The 17,291-nt window shown below is 40.7% G+C and overlaps 1 protein-coding gene across 1 annotated transcript; it reads right to left on the reverse strand.

The window, feature by feature from the left end:
- Positions 1-125: 125 nt before the first annotated feature.
- Tfiib (transcription factor IIB) lies at positions 126-2,935 on the reverse strand. Its single transcript, XM_076767204.1, has 5 exons — positions 2,781-2,935; positions 2,201-2,311; positions 1,939-2,125; positions 1,400-1,870; positions 126-1,320 (listed from the first exon to the last, which is right to left on the reverse strand). The coding sequence occupies exons 1-5, from the start codon at positions 2,795-2,797 to the stop codon at positions 1,159-1,161; spliced, it is 948 nt and encodes a 315-aa protein (XP_076623319.1). The 5' UTR covers positions 2,798-2,935; the 3' UTR covers positions 126-1,158.
- Positions 2,936-17,291: the final 14,356 nt, after the last annotated feature.

Raw genomic sequence — 17,291 nt, forward strand, 5'->3', positions numbered from 1 at the left:
ATATCTTCCTGTTTTACGATATCAAAGGCATTAATCATACAAAAGTTATTTATCTAAATAATTGTAACAATTTATTTTATTGGCATACAACTTGATATACAACTTAAGATATGCATGTTTTTAAACTTATCATACAGTTCAATAGAAATTTATTTTAACCGGTCGTGATCGAAAATAATGTACGCATTTATTGCCAATTATAAAATCAAAAACAAAACATTTCTTATAATTTTTAATATTGCTGGAAAAATTTATTTCTCTTAAATATTATTTTCTCAAATTTGTTCGTACACATATTCGTAACATTAAATTATTGCATTGCATCGTTCGCATCATTTACACGTAAGTTTCCAAAATTTTAAGCGAGAACATATAAAACACCATTTCCCTGGATGATTCTACTTAAAATTTCGTATTGGTTTGGAAAGAAAAATAAAACGTTACACGCGACTATCGATGAAAGTCGTTTCTCAATTTATAGTTAAATCTATCGTGAGTATGACTTTCGTCGTTCGATAAAAGTATCACAGAATGTATTGTACAATTGTATTATGTGATACTTTTATATTAAGGCCTTGTATGTGTTATTTTACACGCGATCTTCGATATACTTTCTCGAAAATCAAATACAAAGAAAAATATTGTGCTACATCACGTTGGCGAGTTGTTGGCGGCAGAATTTGGTATCAACTGAAGTCGTAAGTTTATTTCTACAAAGTTTGAAATTCAATGTCATTTTGTTTCACTTCCCTGTACGCATTTACAGGCTACGAGAATAATATCTGTACATGCATTTGTAGTACAAACGTTTTACCTTTGTATTTGTGAGATCTTAACTGGTCGGTAATGCCTTCCTATTTATTCTACATTTTTCTTTTTTTTTATTTAATAATAATATAAGTCAACTTAAATTAATAATTATCCACACCAGATAAATGATCAAGCTGTTACTGCTGCAAATACCAATAGTTCAGGAACGAAGTTGAAAAAAAAAATGTACCGAGTGTGTAATAAATTAGATAATACCAATGTCATAGATCGTTCAGGAATGTATACTGTCGATAAAGGTTAGATTATTTATAGATGATTACTTCAGGCAAATAACTATTGTTTCAACGTGATAAAATATACATTAAAACGTAAGGCTCCGTGTTAATTTTACATTTGCGGTAACTGATCGATAGGCGTCGCAAATCTGAAATCTTCCGGGAACAATTTCCCCGCATGAGGATACATTAGCTTGTAAGACTGTCTGATCGTAACATCAGCCACGCCGGCAATATCGCCGATCTCTTTTTGCGATCGTTTGTCTTCTGAAGCCTGAATAACAACGACGTAATAGGTGAAAATGACGAAAAAAATCAACGGACGAAGAATTTTGCCAATTATTTTCAAATACCTGTGATGCCATGTATATTGCAGCAGCCGCTACGGAAATTGGCGATCGTCCGGGTACAATATCAATTTCTACCGCTTTCCTCGCGATATGTGTAGCAGCTCTTTGCACCATGTTAGGAAGACCGAGATTAGAACAGAACCTAGACATAAAGTCTCCCGTTGTGATGAGATCCACGCTGGTTTCGAGCGCCTTCAAAATTAATTTGAAACATCGTCCAATTTCCTTTTTGCTGATTTTGCTGACCGCGCAAATCTCCTTGAAAGTACGTGGCACGCCTTCTTGTCTGCAGGCAATGTACAAACAAGCCGAAGCGATAGCATCGTTCGCGCGACCCTTCAAATTTTTACCATCGTGGACTTGTTTAAATAAGTTATTCGCCCTATCGACGATCGTTTTCGGTAAATTTATGCGATCAGCCATTCCATTAATTTCACGAAATGCATTGATCAATGCTCTGTCCGAACTACTCATCTAGAAAATAATACAATCCGTTAAACAAATAAAGATATTACATATAACATAGTAAACATAGTACTTACTGTACGTCTGTTTTGATATTTTGAAGCACCAAAAGCATCGAACGACGCTGCTCCAGTTCCAGGGCCGATCATGGTGGATAAATCTGAGCCGTTGAGAAGCGGATTTTCTGGTCCACCAACACGCGACGGATCGACACCTGCTTTCTCATTGCTAAATGTTCTCCACTCTGAACCAACATCTATGACCCTATTGCAAGAATGAATCAGAATTCAGGTCAGCTAACAATTCTGCGTATATCACTTTGTTGATATCTATATTTACCTATCTCCTACGACCAATCCACACTCTGAACAGATTTGATCTCCTGCTCTATAGTCTTCGATCAGAGGTGCATCCGGATGTGCATAACAACAAACTTTGTTTGTATCATTTCTGTGAAAAAAGAACTAAGAAAATGTACGCTATATATTGCTGTATGCATGCATATGCATATAAATAGATGTCTTTATCACCCGTGATAGTCGCATTTCCGTAGTCTTGCTATTCTTTATATCTACGTTTGCCTTCGAAGAACAAAAAGGTGGAAAATTCGACCCGACATGTACTTAGCCACGAGTCTAATAAATTACGATGCTCGACTTTCCGACGAATGAAAGAACGAAGTGCATATAAACCTGAGCGTAAAGGAAACGAAACGTATTAATCCGTCGGGCAATTAATCACGAGTATATGGAAAATAAACAAACACTGTTAGACTTCATAACCTAAAACACGACATTATTTCATTTCCGAATTAACGCGGTACAGTACGATATTACAATACTTAACGAAGTAAAGCACCATAAAGAGCGACATTAGAGTTGGTTGAAATACATTAGGTGAAGGTTCTCGCAACATTTACCTTGACGAACTTGCCATATTTCGGATTCGTGTTTTTTTTTCTCTGCCGCGTATGTCAATGCAGCACCCAACGAACCTGCATACACTGCATACATGTGCACTGAGCTATACGAAATTAATTTGACATAGAGTCCAATACCAGAGATGCCAGAAAGGCACCGAAGGTGCTCTCTCACACTATGTCAGATCACGCGTACGTGAGCTCGTGGAGTTTCGGAAACCCGACAAAGGCAAAATGACGCATTCCCTCTTTCTCGATTCTCTGAAGATGCCCGAAGTAATTTCGTACCGCCTCGTGAGAGTCGAGAGAGAAAGGCTCATATTTGCCTTCTCGCTCTTGACAACTGAAATTCGACCTCCCGGCTACGGCATACGATTTGGAATCTCGAGCCGAGATTCTCGACTGCCCAGGCATTTTTACTTTCCGACCTATGCATAGGCGCACATAAGCATAGAGATTAGAGAGTTGTTATTTAATTGTATCTTGTAATAGGAGAAAATGTACATAAAATAATTGGAAATCTGATTTCTAGGTCAAGTTCAATCTTTGATGGCTATTAATGGTACCCAGGACACGTTATTGGCATAGAGAATATTTTATGTACGTCTCTGTATGCTGCTAAAATAGAAATGTGTATATACGTCGAACGACAATGGAGAACTGTCGATCTTATTGGAGTCATAGATATCATCACCATGCTACTGTGGAGAAATCTTACGCGGATCATCAGAAGCAATTTGGAGAATGTGATATTATTTATTGTGTAATTGTTAGAAATGTATAATATCGTATGTAATTATCTTAAACGTAACTATTTGTTCAGATTCATTCTGCGGCCCCTCGTTTGCGTTGTTTGTAAGTCGATGTAAATTCAATAATAAAATATTTTTGATAAACATAGACCAGAGTTGAAATTTATTATCATGGTCGTTGCACCTTTTACGCAGGATGTCCCAAAATGATTAATAAACAGTGTCCAAAGCTTCTTACTACATTATAATAACTACAGTAGCGTCGGAATAAGTGACTGCATTCTTGCCTACTTAAATATCCGTTTAGTTTGCCCGTGATGCTCCCTGTGCATAAGTTAAAGAAAGTGTGACCCATCGGTGGTACATGATTTGCACAGCCATCCATGGCAAAACGCCCAAGTTTCTCGCAGATAGTTCGTTATTTTCAACGATAGATGGCGCTTATTTTCCGACCTAAAACCCCCTGGTGCTAAAACGCCCAAGTTTGTCGTGGAATAGTTCGTTATCTCCAACGCTAGATGGCGCTTATTTCCCGACCTCGAACCCCCTGGTGTTAAAACGCCCAAGTTTGTCGTGGAATAGTTCGTGTCGTCCACGCTAGATGGATTTCTCGACAAACTTGGGCGTTTTAACACCAGAGGGTTCGAGGTCGGGAAATATGCGCCATCTAGCGTTCGAGGTAACGAAATATTCCACGACAAACTTGGGCGTTTTAGCACCAGGGGGTTTTAGGTCGGAAAATAAGCGCCATCTATCGTTGAAAATAACGAACTATCCGCGAGAAACTTGGGCGTTTTGCCGTGGATGGCTGTGCAAATCATGTACCACCGATGGGTCACACTTTCTCATACATCGCCTTACAAACAACGCAAACGAGGGCCGCAGAATGAATCTAAGCAAATAGTTACGTTTAAGATAATTACATACGATATTATACATTTCTAACAATTAGAAATGTGACAAAATGACATATGCCCTCTTTTTCGATTCACCGAAGCTGCCCAAAGTAAGTTCGGACCGTCTCGTGGGAGTCGAGTGAGAAAGGCTCACACTTCCCTTCTCGCTCTTGAACAACTAATATCCGACTTTCCGTCAACAGGTCTCCACTGGCATCTGCTGACCGCTACTGACCACTCCTGATACTTCTGACAACGTATAACGATTACGACTGGCTACTGTTAGTCTCTCCCAGCCTCTGCTGACCGCTGCTGATCACTCCTGGAATTTCTGACAACGTATAACGATTACTACTGACGTCTGCCAGCCTCCGCTGGACTCTGCTGACCGCTGCTGACCACTCCTGTTACTTCTGACAACGTATAACGATTACGACTGGCTACTGTTAGCCTCTCCCAGGCTCTGCTGGCCTCTGCTGACCACCGCTTATATTTCTGACACCGTATAACGATTACTACTGACTTCTGCCTGCCTCCGCTGGACTCTGCTGACCGCTACTGACCACTCCTGATACTTCTGACAACGTATAACGATTACAACTTGCTACTGCCTGCCCCTGCTGGACTCTGCTTGCCACTGCTTGCCACTGCTAGCCTCTGCTGACCACAGCTGACCACCCCTGATGCTTCCGACAACGTATAACGATTACTACTGACTACTGCCTTCCTCTGCTGACCTCTGCCAGCATCTCCCGACCTAAGCTGGCCTCTGCCAACATCTCCCGACGTCAACTGATCATCGCTGACCACTGCTGACCGTTGCTGACAACTTGTGACATGATATAATATAATATAATATGTTTATATGTATTAAAGTTTTGTATAACGTGAATCTATGACAATAAATGATATAATTTCATAGTATTCTATGTGTTCTCATCATTTTTTACCGTCCTTTTCCTCTCCAAATCATTCTCTTACCTATAAGATGCGTACCACCTTCTTTGCAAGTTCACCAGCATTTTAGAAAAATTCCAGGCGCTTTGAAAATCCGGATGGCCTTGACCCAATTTCGAAAGTAGGTCAAGGCCATTCGAATCTTAAAAAAATTCCGGACGCTTTGGAAATCCGGATGGCCTTGACCTAATTTCGAAAGTGGGTCAAGGCCATTCAAATTTTAGAAAAATTCTGGGCGCGTTGGAAATCCGGATGGCCTTGACCCAATTTCGAAAGTGGGTCAAGGCCATTGACATTTCAGAAAAATTCTGGGCGCTTTGAGAATCCGGATTTGGCCTTGACCCAATTTCGAAAGTAGGTCAAGGCCATTCGAATCTTAGAAAATTTCCGGCCGCTTTGGGAATCGGAATTTGGCCTTGACCCAGTTTCGAAAGTGGGTCAAGGTCACCGGCATTTCAGAAAACGCTCCGGGCACTTTGGAATTCCAGTTTTAAGTAGAGAAACGGTTTCTTATAACTAAGGGAATAATGGGGAGAGGAAAAGAAAGGTAAAAGTGACGAGAACGCATAGAATTCTTTGAAATTATATCATTTATTGTCATAGATTTACATTATACAAAGTTTTAATACATGTACATCATGTTAGAAGTTGTTAACAAAGGTCAGCGTGGTCAGCAGGGGCCAGCAGAGGTCAGCAGAGGGATGCAGAGGCATGCAGAGACTAGAAGGGGCAAGCAGTAGCAAGTTGTAATCGTTATACGTTGCCAGAAGCATCAGGGGTGGTCAGCAGAGGTCAGCAGAGGCTGGGAGAGGCTGACAGTAGCAAGTTGTAATCGTTATACGTTGCCAGAAGCATCAGGGGTGGTCAGCAGAAGCCAGCAGTGGCAAGCAGAGATCACCAGGGGCGAATAGTAGGAAGTAGTAAGCGTTATATGTTGTCAGAAGCATCAGAGGTGGTCAGCAGCGGTCAGCAGAGACGAGCAGAGGCATGCAGTGGCAAGCAAAGATCAGCAGGGGCGAAGAGTAGCATGTAGTAATTGTTATACGATGTCAGAAGCATCAAGGGTGGTCAGCAGTGTTCAGCAGAGGCCAGCAAAGGCATGCACAGGCAAGCAGAAAGCTGCAAAGGCAAGCAGAGAGTTGTAGGGGCACGCAGTAGTAAGTATTAATCGTTATACATTATCAGAAATACCTGCTGTGGTCAGTAGCGTTCGGTAGAGGCCAAGAAAGTTCAGCAGAGACAAGCACACGCTGACAGAGATCAGCAAAGACCAACAGAGGTTAGCAGAAGTCAGTAGTAATCGTTATAGGTTGTCAGAAATATAAGCGATGGTCAGCATAGGCCAGTAGTGGCAAGCAGAAATCACCAGCGGCGAATAGTAGCAAGTAGTAAGCGTTATACATTATCAAAAATACTTGCAGTGGTCAGCAGCGGTCAGCAGAGATGAGCAGAGGCATGCAGTGGCAAGCAGAGATCAGCAGGGGCGAAGAGTAGCATGTAGTAATTGTTATACGATGTCGGAAGCATCAGGGGTGGTCAGCAGTCTTCAGAAGCATCAGAGGTGGTCAGCAGCGGTCAGCAGAGACGAGCAGAGGCATGCAGTGGCAAGCAAAGATCAGCAGGGGCGAAGAGTAGCATGTAGTAATTGTTATACGATGTCAGAAGTATCAAGGGTGATCAGCAGTATTCAGCAGAGGCCAGCAAAGGCATGCACAGGCAAGCAGAGACCTGCAAAGGCAAGCAGAGACTTGTAGGGGCATGCAGTAGTAAGTATTAATCGTTATACATTATCAGAAATACCTGCAGTGGTCAGCAGCGGTCAGCAGATATGACTAGAGGCATGCAGTGGCAAGCAGAGATCAGCAGGGGCGAAGAGTAGCATGTAGTAATTGTTATACGATGTCAGAAGCATCAGGGGTGGTCAGCAGTGTTCAGCAGAGGCCAGCAAAGGCATGTACAGGCAAGCAGAAACCTGCAAAGGCAAGCAGAGACTTGTAGGGGCATGCAGTAGTAAGTATGATCGTTATAGATTATCAGAAATACCTGCAGTGGTCAGTAGCGTTTGGCAGAGGCCAGGAAAGTTCAGCAGAGAGAAGCACAGCCTGACAGAGATCAGCAAAGACCAACAGAGGTTAGCAGAAGTCAGTAGTAATCGTTATAGGTTGTCAGAAATATAAGCGATGGTCAGCAGAGTCCAGCAGAGGCAAATAGAAACCAGGAGTAATTTGCAGAATAATGAAAGGGCCCATCAGTATGCGTAGATAATAATTTTTCGCGAAATAATTTGTCCATCGGACGCGTAAAGATGGCTGACACACGCTGTGCTCTCCCCACTCCTCCGTCACCACGTTAAAGGCTCATGCGGTGACTTACGTGTCTCAGTCTCGCGGGGGGGGTCCAAGGGTGGCGGAACTCCTGGCTTGGTGGGTACCCCGGGATCATCCTAGACTGACTAGTGGCGACCAGGGGGACCAGGGGGACCAGGGCTGACCGCTACTGACCAGTGCCGACCAGTGCTGACCACTACTGACCAGTTGACCAGTGGTGAGCGTACGGTGACCAATAGTGATCAGTTGCTGACCAACGGTCAGGTTTGCTTAAATATCCCCTCTCTCTCTCTTATTTTTCTGATTTGAAGCTTGTTCGTTCATTTTTGACTATCGTTTGATGAAAAATTCAGTTTGTTGAATTGATTGGTTTCCGTTTCGTTACTGTGGATGTTTCCACCATTTTTGATATACAATGAATATAGAGAAGATGATTCTCCATGGGGTACTTTCTTCGATCGTTTCCTGTTTCTGTTTCCAATTCTTTCCTGAACTCGTATCTGTCTTTGTCAATCAATCTGAATTTTTATTTCGATTTTGTTTGCGAAATTACTTTGTCGATTTCACTACTTGGGGTATTAGTTGAGTCTGACTTGGTCAGATATTCCTCATTTCGTAGAATATTTTCACTGATCAGCTAAGTTCATCAGCGTTGTCTATCAATTAATCTGAATTTTTATTTTGACTTTATTTGGGAAATTATTCTGTCGTTTTGACTGAGTCTATTTAATATATTTTGACTGATATTGTTTAATTTATTAATATCTTCACTTCCTTATTACGTGTAAATTTTGTTCATTTCTTTAGGTAGGTCTACAATAACTGTATTCTGTGTAGGAATGTTTCAGAATTTCTTAGCTTGTTCGATACATCAGCTCAACAAATTACTTCTCCACTTGTCGAATCACAGATGGATTGGATAGGGTTTATTAAATTGTCTTTAATATGATACTAATACAAGTATTAGTTTCTGTTTCAGATCAGATCTATTATAGATCGACTCCAAGGACATCGAGGGAAGACGCCACAACCGCCGAGGGATTCATCCGCCGAGGGAGTCATCCGCCGAGGGAGTCATCCGCCGAGGGACATTTAATTCCAAGTAAATTAGTTTTAAGCTTCGTCGCGAATCTTAAAATTAACGTCGAAGATTTCTTTATATCATATCTGCGCGCTGTACCAAGCAATTATTGATCAAGTAGCTTCTCTCTCGTTCGTTCCCTCGTTCCTAGCTTCGATCACCGCTGTTTCATCGATTGAAACATGTGATCGGCCGTGTATCTGGTCCTACAGATCTAATCGCCTTCCCTTGGTAAGCTTGATTGAGGGAAAACGGCACTTCGCTGGAAGGTGTGGAGTTTCCGTATTCTGCGGAAACGCATACCTTCCAGCGGAAGTCGACCCCGTTTCAGGTACTCTCTCTTTTGTCAGACAACCTAAGTCGGGTCCTTCGGGCTCCCGGCGGGTTGCGTTGGAGAAATGGAGACCTCGACTCGGGGTTGCAGTTCTCTGTTTTCTTGTTGAGATCGAGTTAGCAAGGGCAGTAGGTTCGATCCTCGGATCCGCTGCACGGTACAGCATCGCGTCGCGTCGCGTCGCGTATCCCACGATTTAGCTTCATCCCTCTTTTTAACCACATAATTGCTTGGTACAACTAAGTCAAGGAACTTTGTTTCCTTCTATCGTCCGAATTTTAGCTTCAAGTTGACTAGACTTGAGCTTCGACGTTAATTTTAAGTCCCTAGTATATCTGCGTATGCCAAGTAATTATTTAACAAGTAGCTTCTCTCGACTCGTTCTCTCGTTTCTTGCTTCGGTCACCACTGTTTCGTCGAACGAAACATGTGATCGGCCGTCCAGTTTGTCCGAAAGATCTAGTCGCCTGCCAATGATAGATCGATTTCTAGAAATAGAAATCAATCTACCAAGGGTAGTGTTGATTCGATCCGAAGATCTGCTGCACGGTTCAGCATCGCGTCGCGTCGCGTCTCCAACAATTTAGCTTCATCCCTTTTTAAACAAAATAATTACTTGGTATTTAGACTTAAGTCTTTAGTGTAGCCGCGTGTCCTGCCAAGTAATTATGTAACAAGTAGCTTCTCTTTCCCCCGTCTCTCGTCTGCTCCGATCACCACTGCTTCCATGTAGCAAGCAAGTGATCGGCCGATTAGCTGGTCCGAGGGGTCAGTTGCCGTCCTCTAGCGAGACGATCCAAGGGAAAGGGTATTTCGGCCTTAGAGGGGATCAGGGACTGTTCCTGTCTACGGTAGCCCCGACTCAGGATCCCTCTCTCTGTCAGACATCCCGAGTTGGGTCCATTTGGCTCCCAGCAGGATGCTTGGGGGAAATGGGGAACCCGTGTCGGGTGCGTCGATTCCCTTCCCCTTCGATCGGACTTGCCAAGAGGCAACGAGCTGACCCTTTTGACCTCGCTATTCGGTTCGCGTCTCTCGTTCCTTGCACCATTGCATGGTGCATCGCGTCGTATCGCGTCGCGTCGCGTCACCCACGATCTAGCTTCGTCCCTCTTTTAAACAAAATAATTACTTGGCATGGCTAATCTAGTTTCTAAGGATGTAAAAGGGAGATCGATGGAACTTGGTTTCCATCTATCTCCTTTCGGGTCTCCACTCGCAGCAACCTCCACGTGGTGAGACCTGGTAATCGGTGTCACCCACGAAGAATAACTTTTCTATCGTGGGTGACACCGAGCTAATGGCTGCGAATTTAGAATTATTTCTTGATATAATAAAAGAATTTAGATTTATAGTTAGGCAGGTGTTTGGTTAACCATTATGTTAGGCAGGTTACTTTTATTTGAAGACAAATTCTTTTGAAAATTCTTTCAACTCTCTTTCGTTTGTTTCATCTTCGATCAACGATCATTGGTCACAGAAGTTCTTTATTAATGGAGAGTGGTTAGAAATTTGTTAGGACGGGTCTTCATTCGCAGCAACCTCCTCGTGGTGAGACCTGGGTAATATTATTTAGCGTTTAATTAATAATCGTATCACTCTTAGCTGGATAATGCAATTATTAATTAAAAACTAAATAATATTAGCAAATTGGCTGCGATCCGCCTTGCATAGGTCATCATAAATATAGAGCTTCTTCGCTAGGTTAGTTTTGATTCTCATTGATTCATCAAAGATTCTAAAGTATTGTCAGAGTCAAGGTATACGAGTAGATCTTGTACCCAATGCATTTTTTCGTGTCATTCGCAACGCTACCAACAGATTCAGAAATGAATTTTAATCCTTTTCATAGCCAACTCAAATGTATTTACGCAATACTACAGCTGCTGCCTATCAATACTAATTCAATGAATAGTTTCTCAACTGACCGCCCTCCATGAGAAGAGGTCACTAAAATCACCTCCGAATATTTAGGTCGGTATGGCAGTCAGATTGGACCGCGAAAATCCATAAGGAGAAAGGTCTATTCATATACCTGGTCTGTGGTATACCTCATCTGTGATTCCTATTGTTCTCTTAGCACTGTTGGTTTATTCTTTTCTGGATTGATAACGTCGCATGTGACATGATCATATAAGAGAACTATTTTGCCCACCGAGCCATGTGACAACATGGAGGTCGATCGTTCAGTTCTGTGTGGCATCACACAAACGAAATATGCGATCGTATACTTCATCTATGATCTACTTTCGATTATTTGCAAAATTGTTCTGCCTTTCAATTTTTAGTTACAATTCCAAACATTTAAGAGTGCTGTACTTGTATTCTAATCTAAATCGATAACATTAGCAAGTTCCGTCGAATCTATTCCATCCTATACCTTGGCTGTGGTCATACGATTTTATCGATTCTTTATCTAGAAAATGCGTGATATCTCATTGACTCATCATGTTTTTGAAGTACCGTCGAACACTCATCTTCTTAATGAAACGTCTCCGATCTCGTGAACAACACGAGATACAATTATTATAAAAAAAAGAATAACAAATTATTCACGCAGACGCTGATTTACACACATTCGTACATTCGCCGACATTTAACTAATAGTGTCAGAAGAAAACGAGTTCAATTCAAAGAAGTGTAACGTGATATCGTACTTGGTAAATAAATATTACTACCAGACTTCATTTATAAAATTTGTGAATATTTAAGATGAGACTACGATTATGAAGAAAGTGTTCCCGGTGATAATATAACGAATCGACAAAATGATTGGTGGTAACCGGATTAAAAACATGAGTTCTTTGTCAATTTGATATACAATTATTCTACAAATATAGACAAAGATTATATTGCACGGAGATGCTTCGATTTCGATATCGATGCTCAATAATACGAGTTCCATAACGTGAAGTTTAAACGCACGTATTCGAACGTGAAAAATGGAATCCGTCGTTATCGATCGAACCAATTTGACGTAACGCGCGGTCGATACGATCCAAAAAGCAAGAGGACGCCCCGTATATGAACTTTGCGATTAAAAATCAAGTATAACGCCCACAAAGTGTGCTGCACGTGTACGCCGTAACGTGACGAGTACCAACAGGCCAGATACGATCCGTTTTCGAATAGATACGAAATTTGTCGATCGACGACCTTCCGACAGCGTGACGACGGAAGTCATAAAGCGTTGTCGAGGTTCTTTTCGTGCCATTGAGCCGGCCGAGTTAGTCATCGACGATCGAACGTGTGTATCACCCACAGGTACACGCCGCCCACATACACGGTGTATCGAAACTCAATCACGCCGTTCGGATCGTCCATGAAACGGAAAAAGTATTTCGCAAAACGGTCTTTCCCCCCCTTTTGGCTGGCCGATGAGACTCGTAACGAACGTAATTTTCGTATTTGGAAATCGCGGGAACGTTCGGTATGCCGGGTTGCATAATTGCAGATCGCTTTCGCGATCACGACCGACGGAATAAATCCAGATATCAATTTGTCTCGAAATAAATCGAGCATTCGTTTACGAATCGAATTAATACCGATTGGAACTTTCCAATTTCAACGGGAATTGTTTCCCAATTGACCGTTTGCTTGGAGTGTGAAACGTTATCGATGAAATGAAATACATACGGTCAGCGGTCGACAGTTGTAACGGGCCCTCGAAACGCTCGGTGGATCGTTGAAACTTTCGGACACCCTGTGCGTGCACGCATATCGAGCTCTTGATGCTGGCTGGCGTCCTTGGGATCTCCACCATGACTCGAATCGAAAAGGAGCCGTAGGTGCACGACCCATAGTCCGTGGCTCGACGATCCGTGTACCTGTTCGAAGCTTACCATGCTTCGCGGAGATATCGCTAGTGGAAAGTTTCGTCAGACGAAAGTGGTTTATTGCGCGCGACCGCTCACCGCGGCTAAATCGCTCGAGCAACGTGTCCGCATTGTGGAAACCGTACACTCGTGCGTGCTATAGTGGACAGTTTTGGCGGAAATTACGAATTGGCAACCGTGCACGAGGGATCCCGTAATATATCCGGGATTTTGGCGAGTGTCGATTCACCGTTTGTGAAATTCACCGAGTAATTGCTCTTGCTCAAAGGTAATTTCAGACTACCGATTTTTGGGTATTTTTATTTATCGAGGGACACGATAGATGTAACGTTGAGATTTTTGGTTAGGTTGGAATTCTCGTAGCGACTAATAGATCTGAATTATCGAATGAAATGGAAGCTTAGCTGAATAATCGTATGATAGAGTAAACATAGAATATCAATTTTCACGTGTTTGGGGTTAGAAAAGTATAGCACGTAATTTTCTCGTCTCGAAATGAACTTTTTATTTAACTTGGGGGACGATTGTAATTTTGTTTCGAGTCGAGGAATAGATCTGAATTATCGAATGAAATGGAAGCTTAGCTGAAAAATCGTACGATAGAGTAAACATAGAAAATCAATTTTCTCGTGTTTGGGGTTAGAAAATTATAGCACGTAATTTTTTCGTATGAAAATGAATTATTTAACTTAGAGAACGATAGAGAACGAATAGATCTGAATTATCGGATCGAATGGAAGCTTAGCTGAATAATCGTACGATAAAGCATAGAAAATCAATTTTCACGTGTTTGGGGTTAGAAAATTAATGAAAGAAGTCCGAAAATGAATTCTTTTATTTAACTTAGAGAACAATAGAGAACGAATAGATTTGAATTATCGAACTGAATGGAAGCTTAGCTGAATAATCGTATGATAAAGTAAGCATAGAAAAGCAATTTTCACGTGTTTGGGGTTAGAAAATTATAGCACGTAATTTTCTCGTTTGAAAATGAATTATTTAACTTGGAGAACGATAGAGAACGAATAGATCTGAATTATTGAATTAAATGGAAGCTTAGCTGAATAATCGTACGATAGAGTAAACATAGAAAATCAATTTTCTCGTGTTTGGGGTTAGAAAAGTATAGCACGTAATTTTTTCGTATGAAAATGAATTATTTAACTTAGAGAACGATAGAGAACGAATTGATCTGAATTATTGGATCGAATGGAAGCTTAGCTGAATAATCGTACGATAGAGTAAGCATAGAAAAGCAATTTTCACGTGTTTGGGGTTAGAAAATTAATGAAAGAAGTCTGAAAATGAATTCTTTTATTTAGCTTAGAGAACAATAGAGAACGAATAGATTTGAATTATCGAACTGAATGGAAGCTCAGCTGAATAATCGTATGTTAGAGTAAGCATAGAAAAGCAATTTTCACGTGTTTGGGGTTAGAAAATTATAACACGTAATTTTCTCGTCTAAAAATGAATTATTTAACTTGGAGAACGATAGAGAACGAATAGATCTGAATTATTGAATTAAATGGAAGCTTAGCTGAATAATCGTATGATAGAGTAAGCATAGAAAAGCAATTTTCACGTGTTTGGGGTTAGAAAATTATAACACGTAATTTTCTCGTCTAAAAATGAATTATTTAACTTGGAGAACGATAGAGAACGAATAGATCTGAATTATTGAATTAAATGGAAGCTTAGCTGAATAATCGTATGATAGAGTAAGCATAGAAAAGCAATTTTCACGTGTTTGGGGTTAGAAAATTATAACACGTAATTTTCTCGTCTAAAAATGAATTATTTAACTTGGAGAACGATAGAGAACGAATAGATCTGAATTATCGGATCGAATGGAAGCTTAGCTGAATAATCGTACGATAAAGCATAGAAAATCAATTTTCACGTGTTTGGGGTTAGAAAATTAAGGAATGAAGTCTGAGTCGAGGAATAGATCTGAATTATTGAATGAAATGGAAGCTTAGCTGAATAATCGTATGCTATAGTGAATATAGAAAATCAATTTTCACGTGTTTGGGGTTAGAAAATTATAGCACATAATTTTCTGAAAATTAATTTTTTTATTTAACTTAGAGAACGAATAGATTTGAATTATCGAATGAAATGGAAGCTTAGCTGAATAATCGTACGATAGAGTAAGCATAGAAAAGCAATTTTCACGTGTTTGGGGTTAGAAAATTATAACACGTAATTTTCTCGTCTAAAAATGAATTATTTAACTTGGAGAACGATAGAGAACGAATAGATCTGAATTATCGAATCGAATGGAAGCTTAACTGAATAATCGTACAATAGAGTGAACATAGAAAATCAATTTTCACGTGTTTGAGGTTAGAAAATGAATGAATGAAGTCTGAAAATGAATTTTTTTATTTAACTTGGAGAACGATAGAGAACGAATAGATCTGAATTATCGAATCGAATGGAAGCTTAACTGAATAATCGTACGATAGAGTAAACACAGTAAATAAATTTTCACGTGGTTGGAATTAGACAATTATAACCCATAACTTTCTCGCTTGAAAATGAATTTTTTTATTTAATTTCGAGAACGATTGTAATTTTGTATCAAGTCGAGGACTATCCCGCATGATCTATGGCGTCGCGTTGCATTTTATTATTACCGAAAGTGAACGTTATTAACGATTGGTTCTCACCGACGATAACAAAAAACAGTCCAGATTGCCTCCGCGCGACCTAGTATCGTAACAGGTTTTTTCGTCCAGTTATAAAATCAGAGAGTGACATTGGTTTTTCTTTTTTTTTTGCACGATAACGACTGGCGCGTCTCGGCCATTCGCGTGATTCAGCCGGCGGTTCGATTATTTGGTTGTTAATCCAACAACGCGGTTATCAGTCTTTGATCGACGCTCGTGTCAAACGTTTTGATCGATGAAAGGGATTTCGTGACTTGGAACATATTCGCTCGGGGTTCGTTGGTCGAAGAAAGTAATTAGGAGATCGTGTTCTCGGATAATGGTACTGATTGTTTGGCAATTAACGCGAATATCGATAGCTCCGACTAAAAATTCTATAATAAAGTTACGATGCTGATAACTATGAGATAAACTCTTAAAGAAATCGTCGTGGCCCTGTTTCAAAAGAAACATATATGTATAGTCGTGTTCCATTGGTAAAAATTGTTTCCTCGAACGTACAACGAAGCTATTCGAGGATCGAATACCTTCACGATCGATGAAGTCACACGAGCTATCGATCCTCTAATTGCGTTGGGCGATATAATAATCGATTCGTTGTTTGGCGCGTTATCTAGCGACGCGAAAGCATCCTGAGACAAACTGGCCAATCGTGTCCTTTCATCGAGTGTCGTTAGCTCGATCGATCGATCGGTTTTGGCGGGCAAAACGATCCGGAAGGGCGGGCTTTTACGAGTATCCGTGACGTTGCTCGCATACGAAACAGCGAACGCAGGATGTGATTACGATGCGACGATTAAAAGACGTCTGAGAGACGAAGCCACGGTGGGAGGCCATCGCTGAATAGGATTCAGTATTCTTTTCGTGCAGTCGACTGTCGTAACACCTGTTTATGCGAGTCGAGTCGTTAGTCACTCGGTAATTTTTCTTCTTTTTTCTCTAATCGACGGTCCCATTCACGATTCCTAACACTTCGATAGATACTTTCTTAAGGATTGAAATTGTTCGTTGCTTTCTCCTCGTCGGAAGTCTGAGGGCACATCGATACCGATTAGATCGTCGATTGTCCTCAAATCTCTGATAAGACTAATTGCAACGTTGGCTTCTGGATTACAATGCTGTTTCATAATCCGCCTTTAAGGACGCCCAGATACCGATTATCGCTCGAATTCCGATTCAATTAAACACGATGCTGGCCGTGTCAAATCATTTTCTAACTAGAATCTTTTCCCAAAGACTACACTCCGGGACAAAAAGATAGCAATTATTGTAATTTTTGTTTATTAAACATTACAAATTCAGCTTTTTGTATGCATATGTTTTCAGACTTTGTTGATACATACGAATAAAAATTTCAAATCGTTCTGGAAAAATTATTTTCAGTTGCAGGGGTTAATTACAATCATTTTTGGTGAATAGACATACCCTCGAAATCCTACCCACTTTCTAGAAAAAAATTCGAGTAGATACTGAAATTTTTAGACGAAATTAAAAAATTCCGAATCATACTAAAAAAATTATATTTAGTTACAGGGGTTACTTACAATCATTTTTGGTCATTAAACATACCCCCGAAATCCTACCCATTTTCGAGAAAAAAATTCAGTACGATCGGAACTTTAAACGTTAATAACTTTTCAACGAAGCCTCCAT

Source organism: Colletes latitarsis, chromosome 6 (assembly GCF_051014445.1).
Source record: "Colletes latitarsis isolate SP2378_abdomen chromosome 6, iyColLati1, whole genome shotgun sequence".
NCBI classification, from domain to species: domain Eukaryota; kingdom Metazoa; phylum Arthropoda; class Insecta; order Hymenoptera; family Colletidae; genus Colletes; species Colletes latitarsis.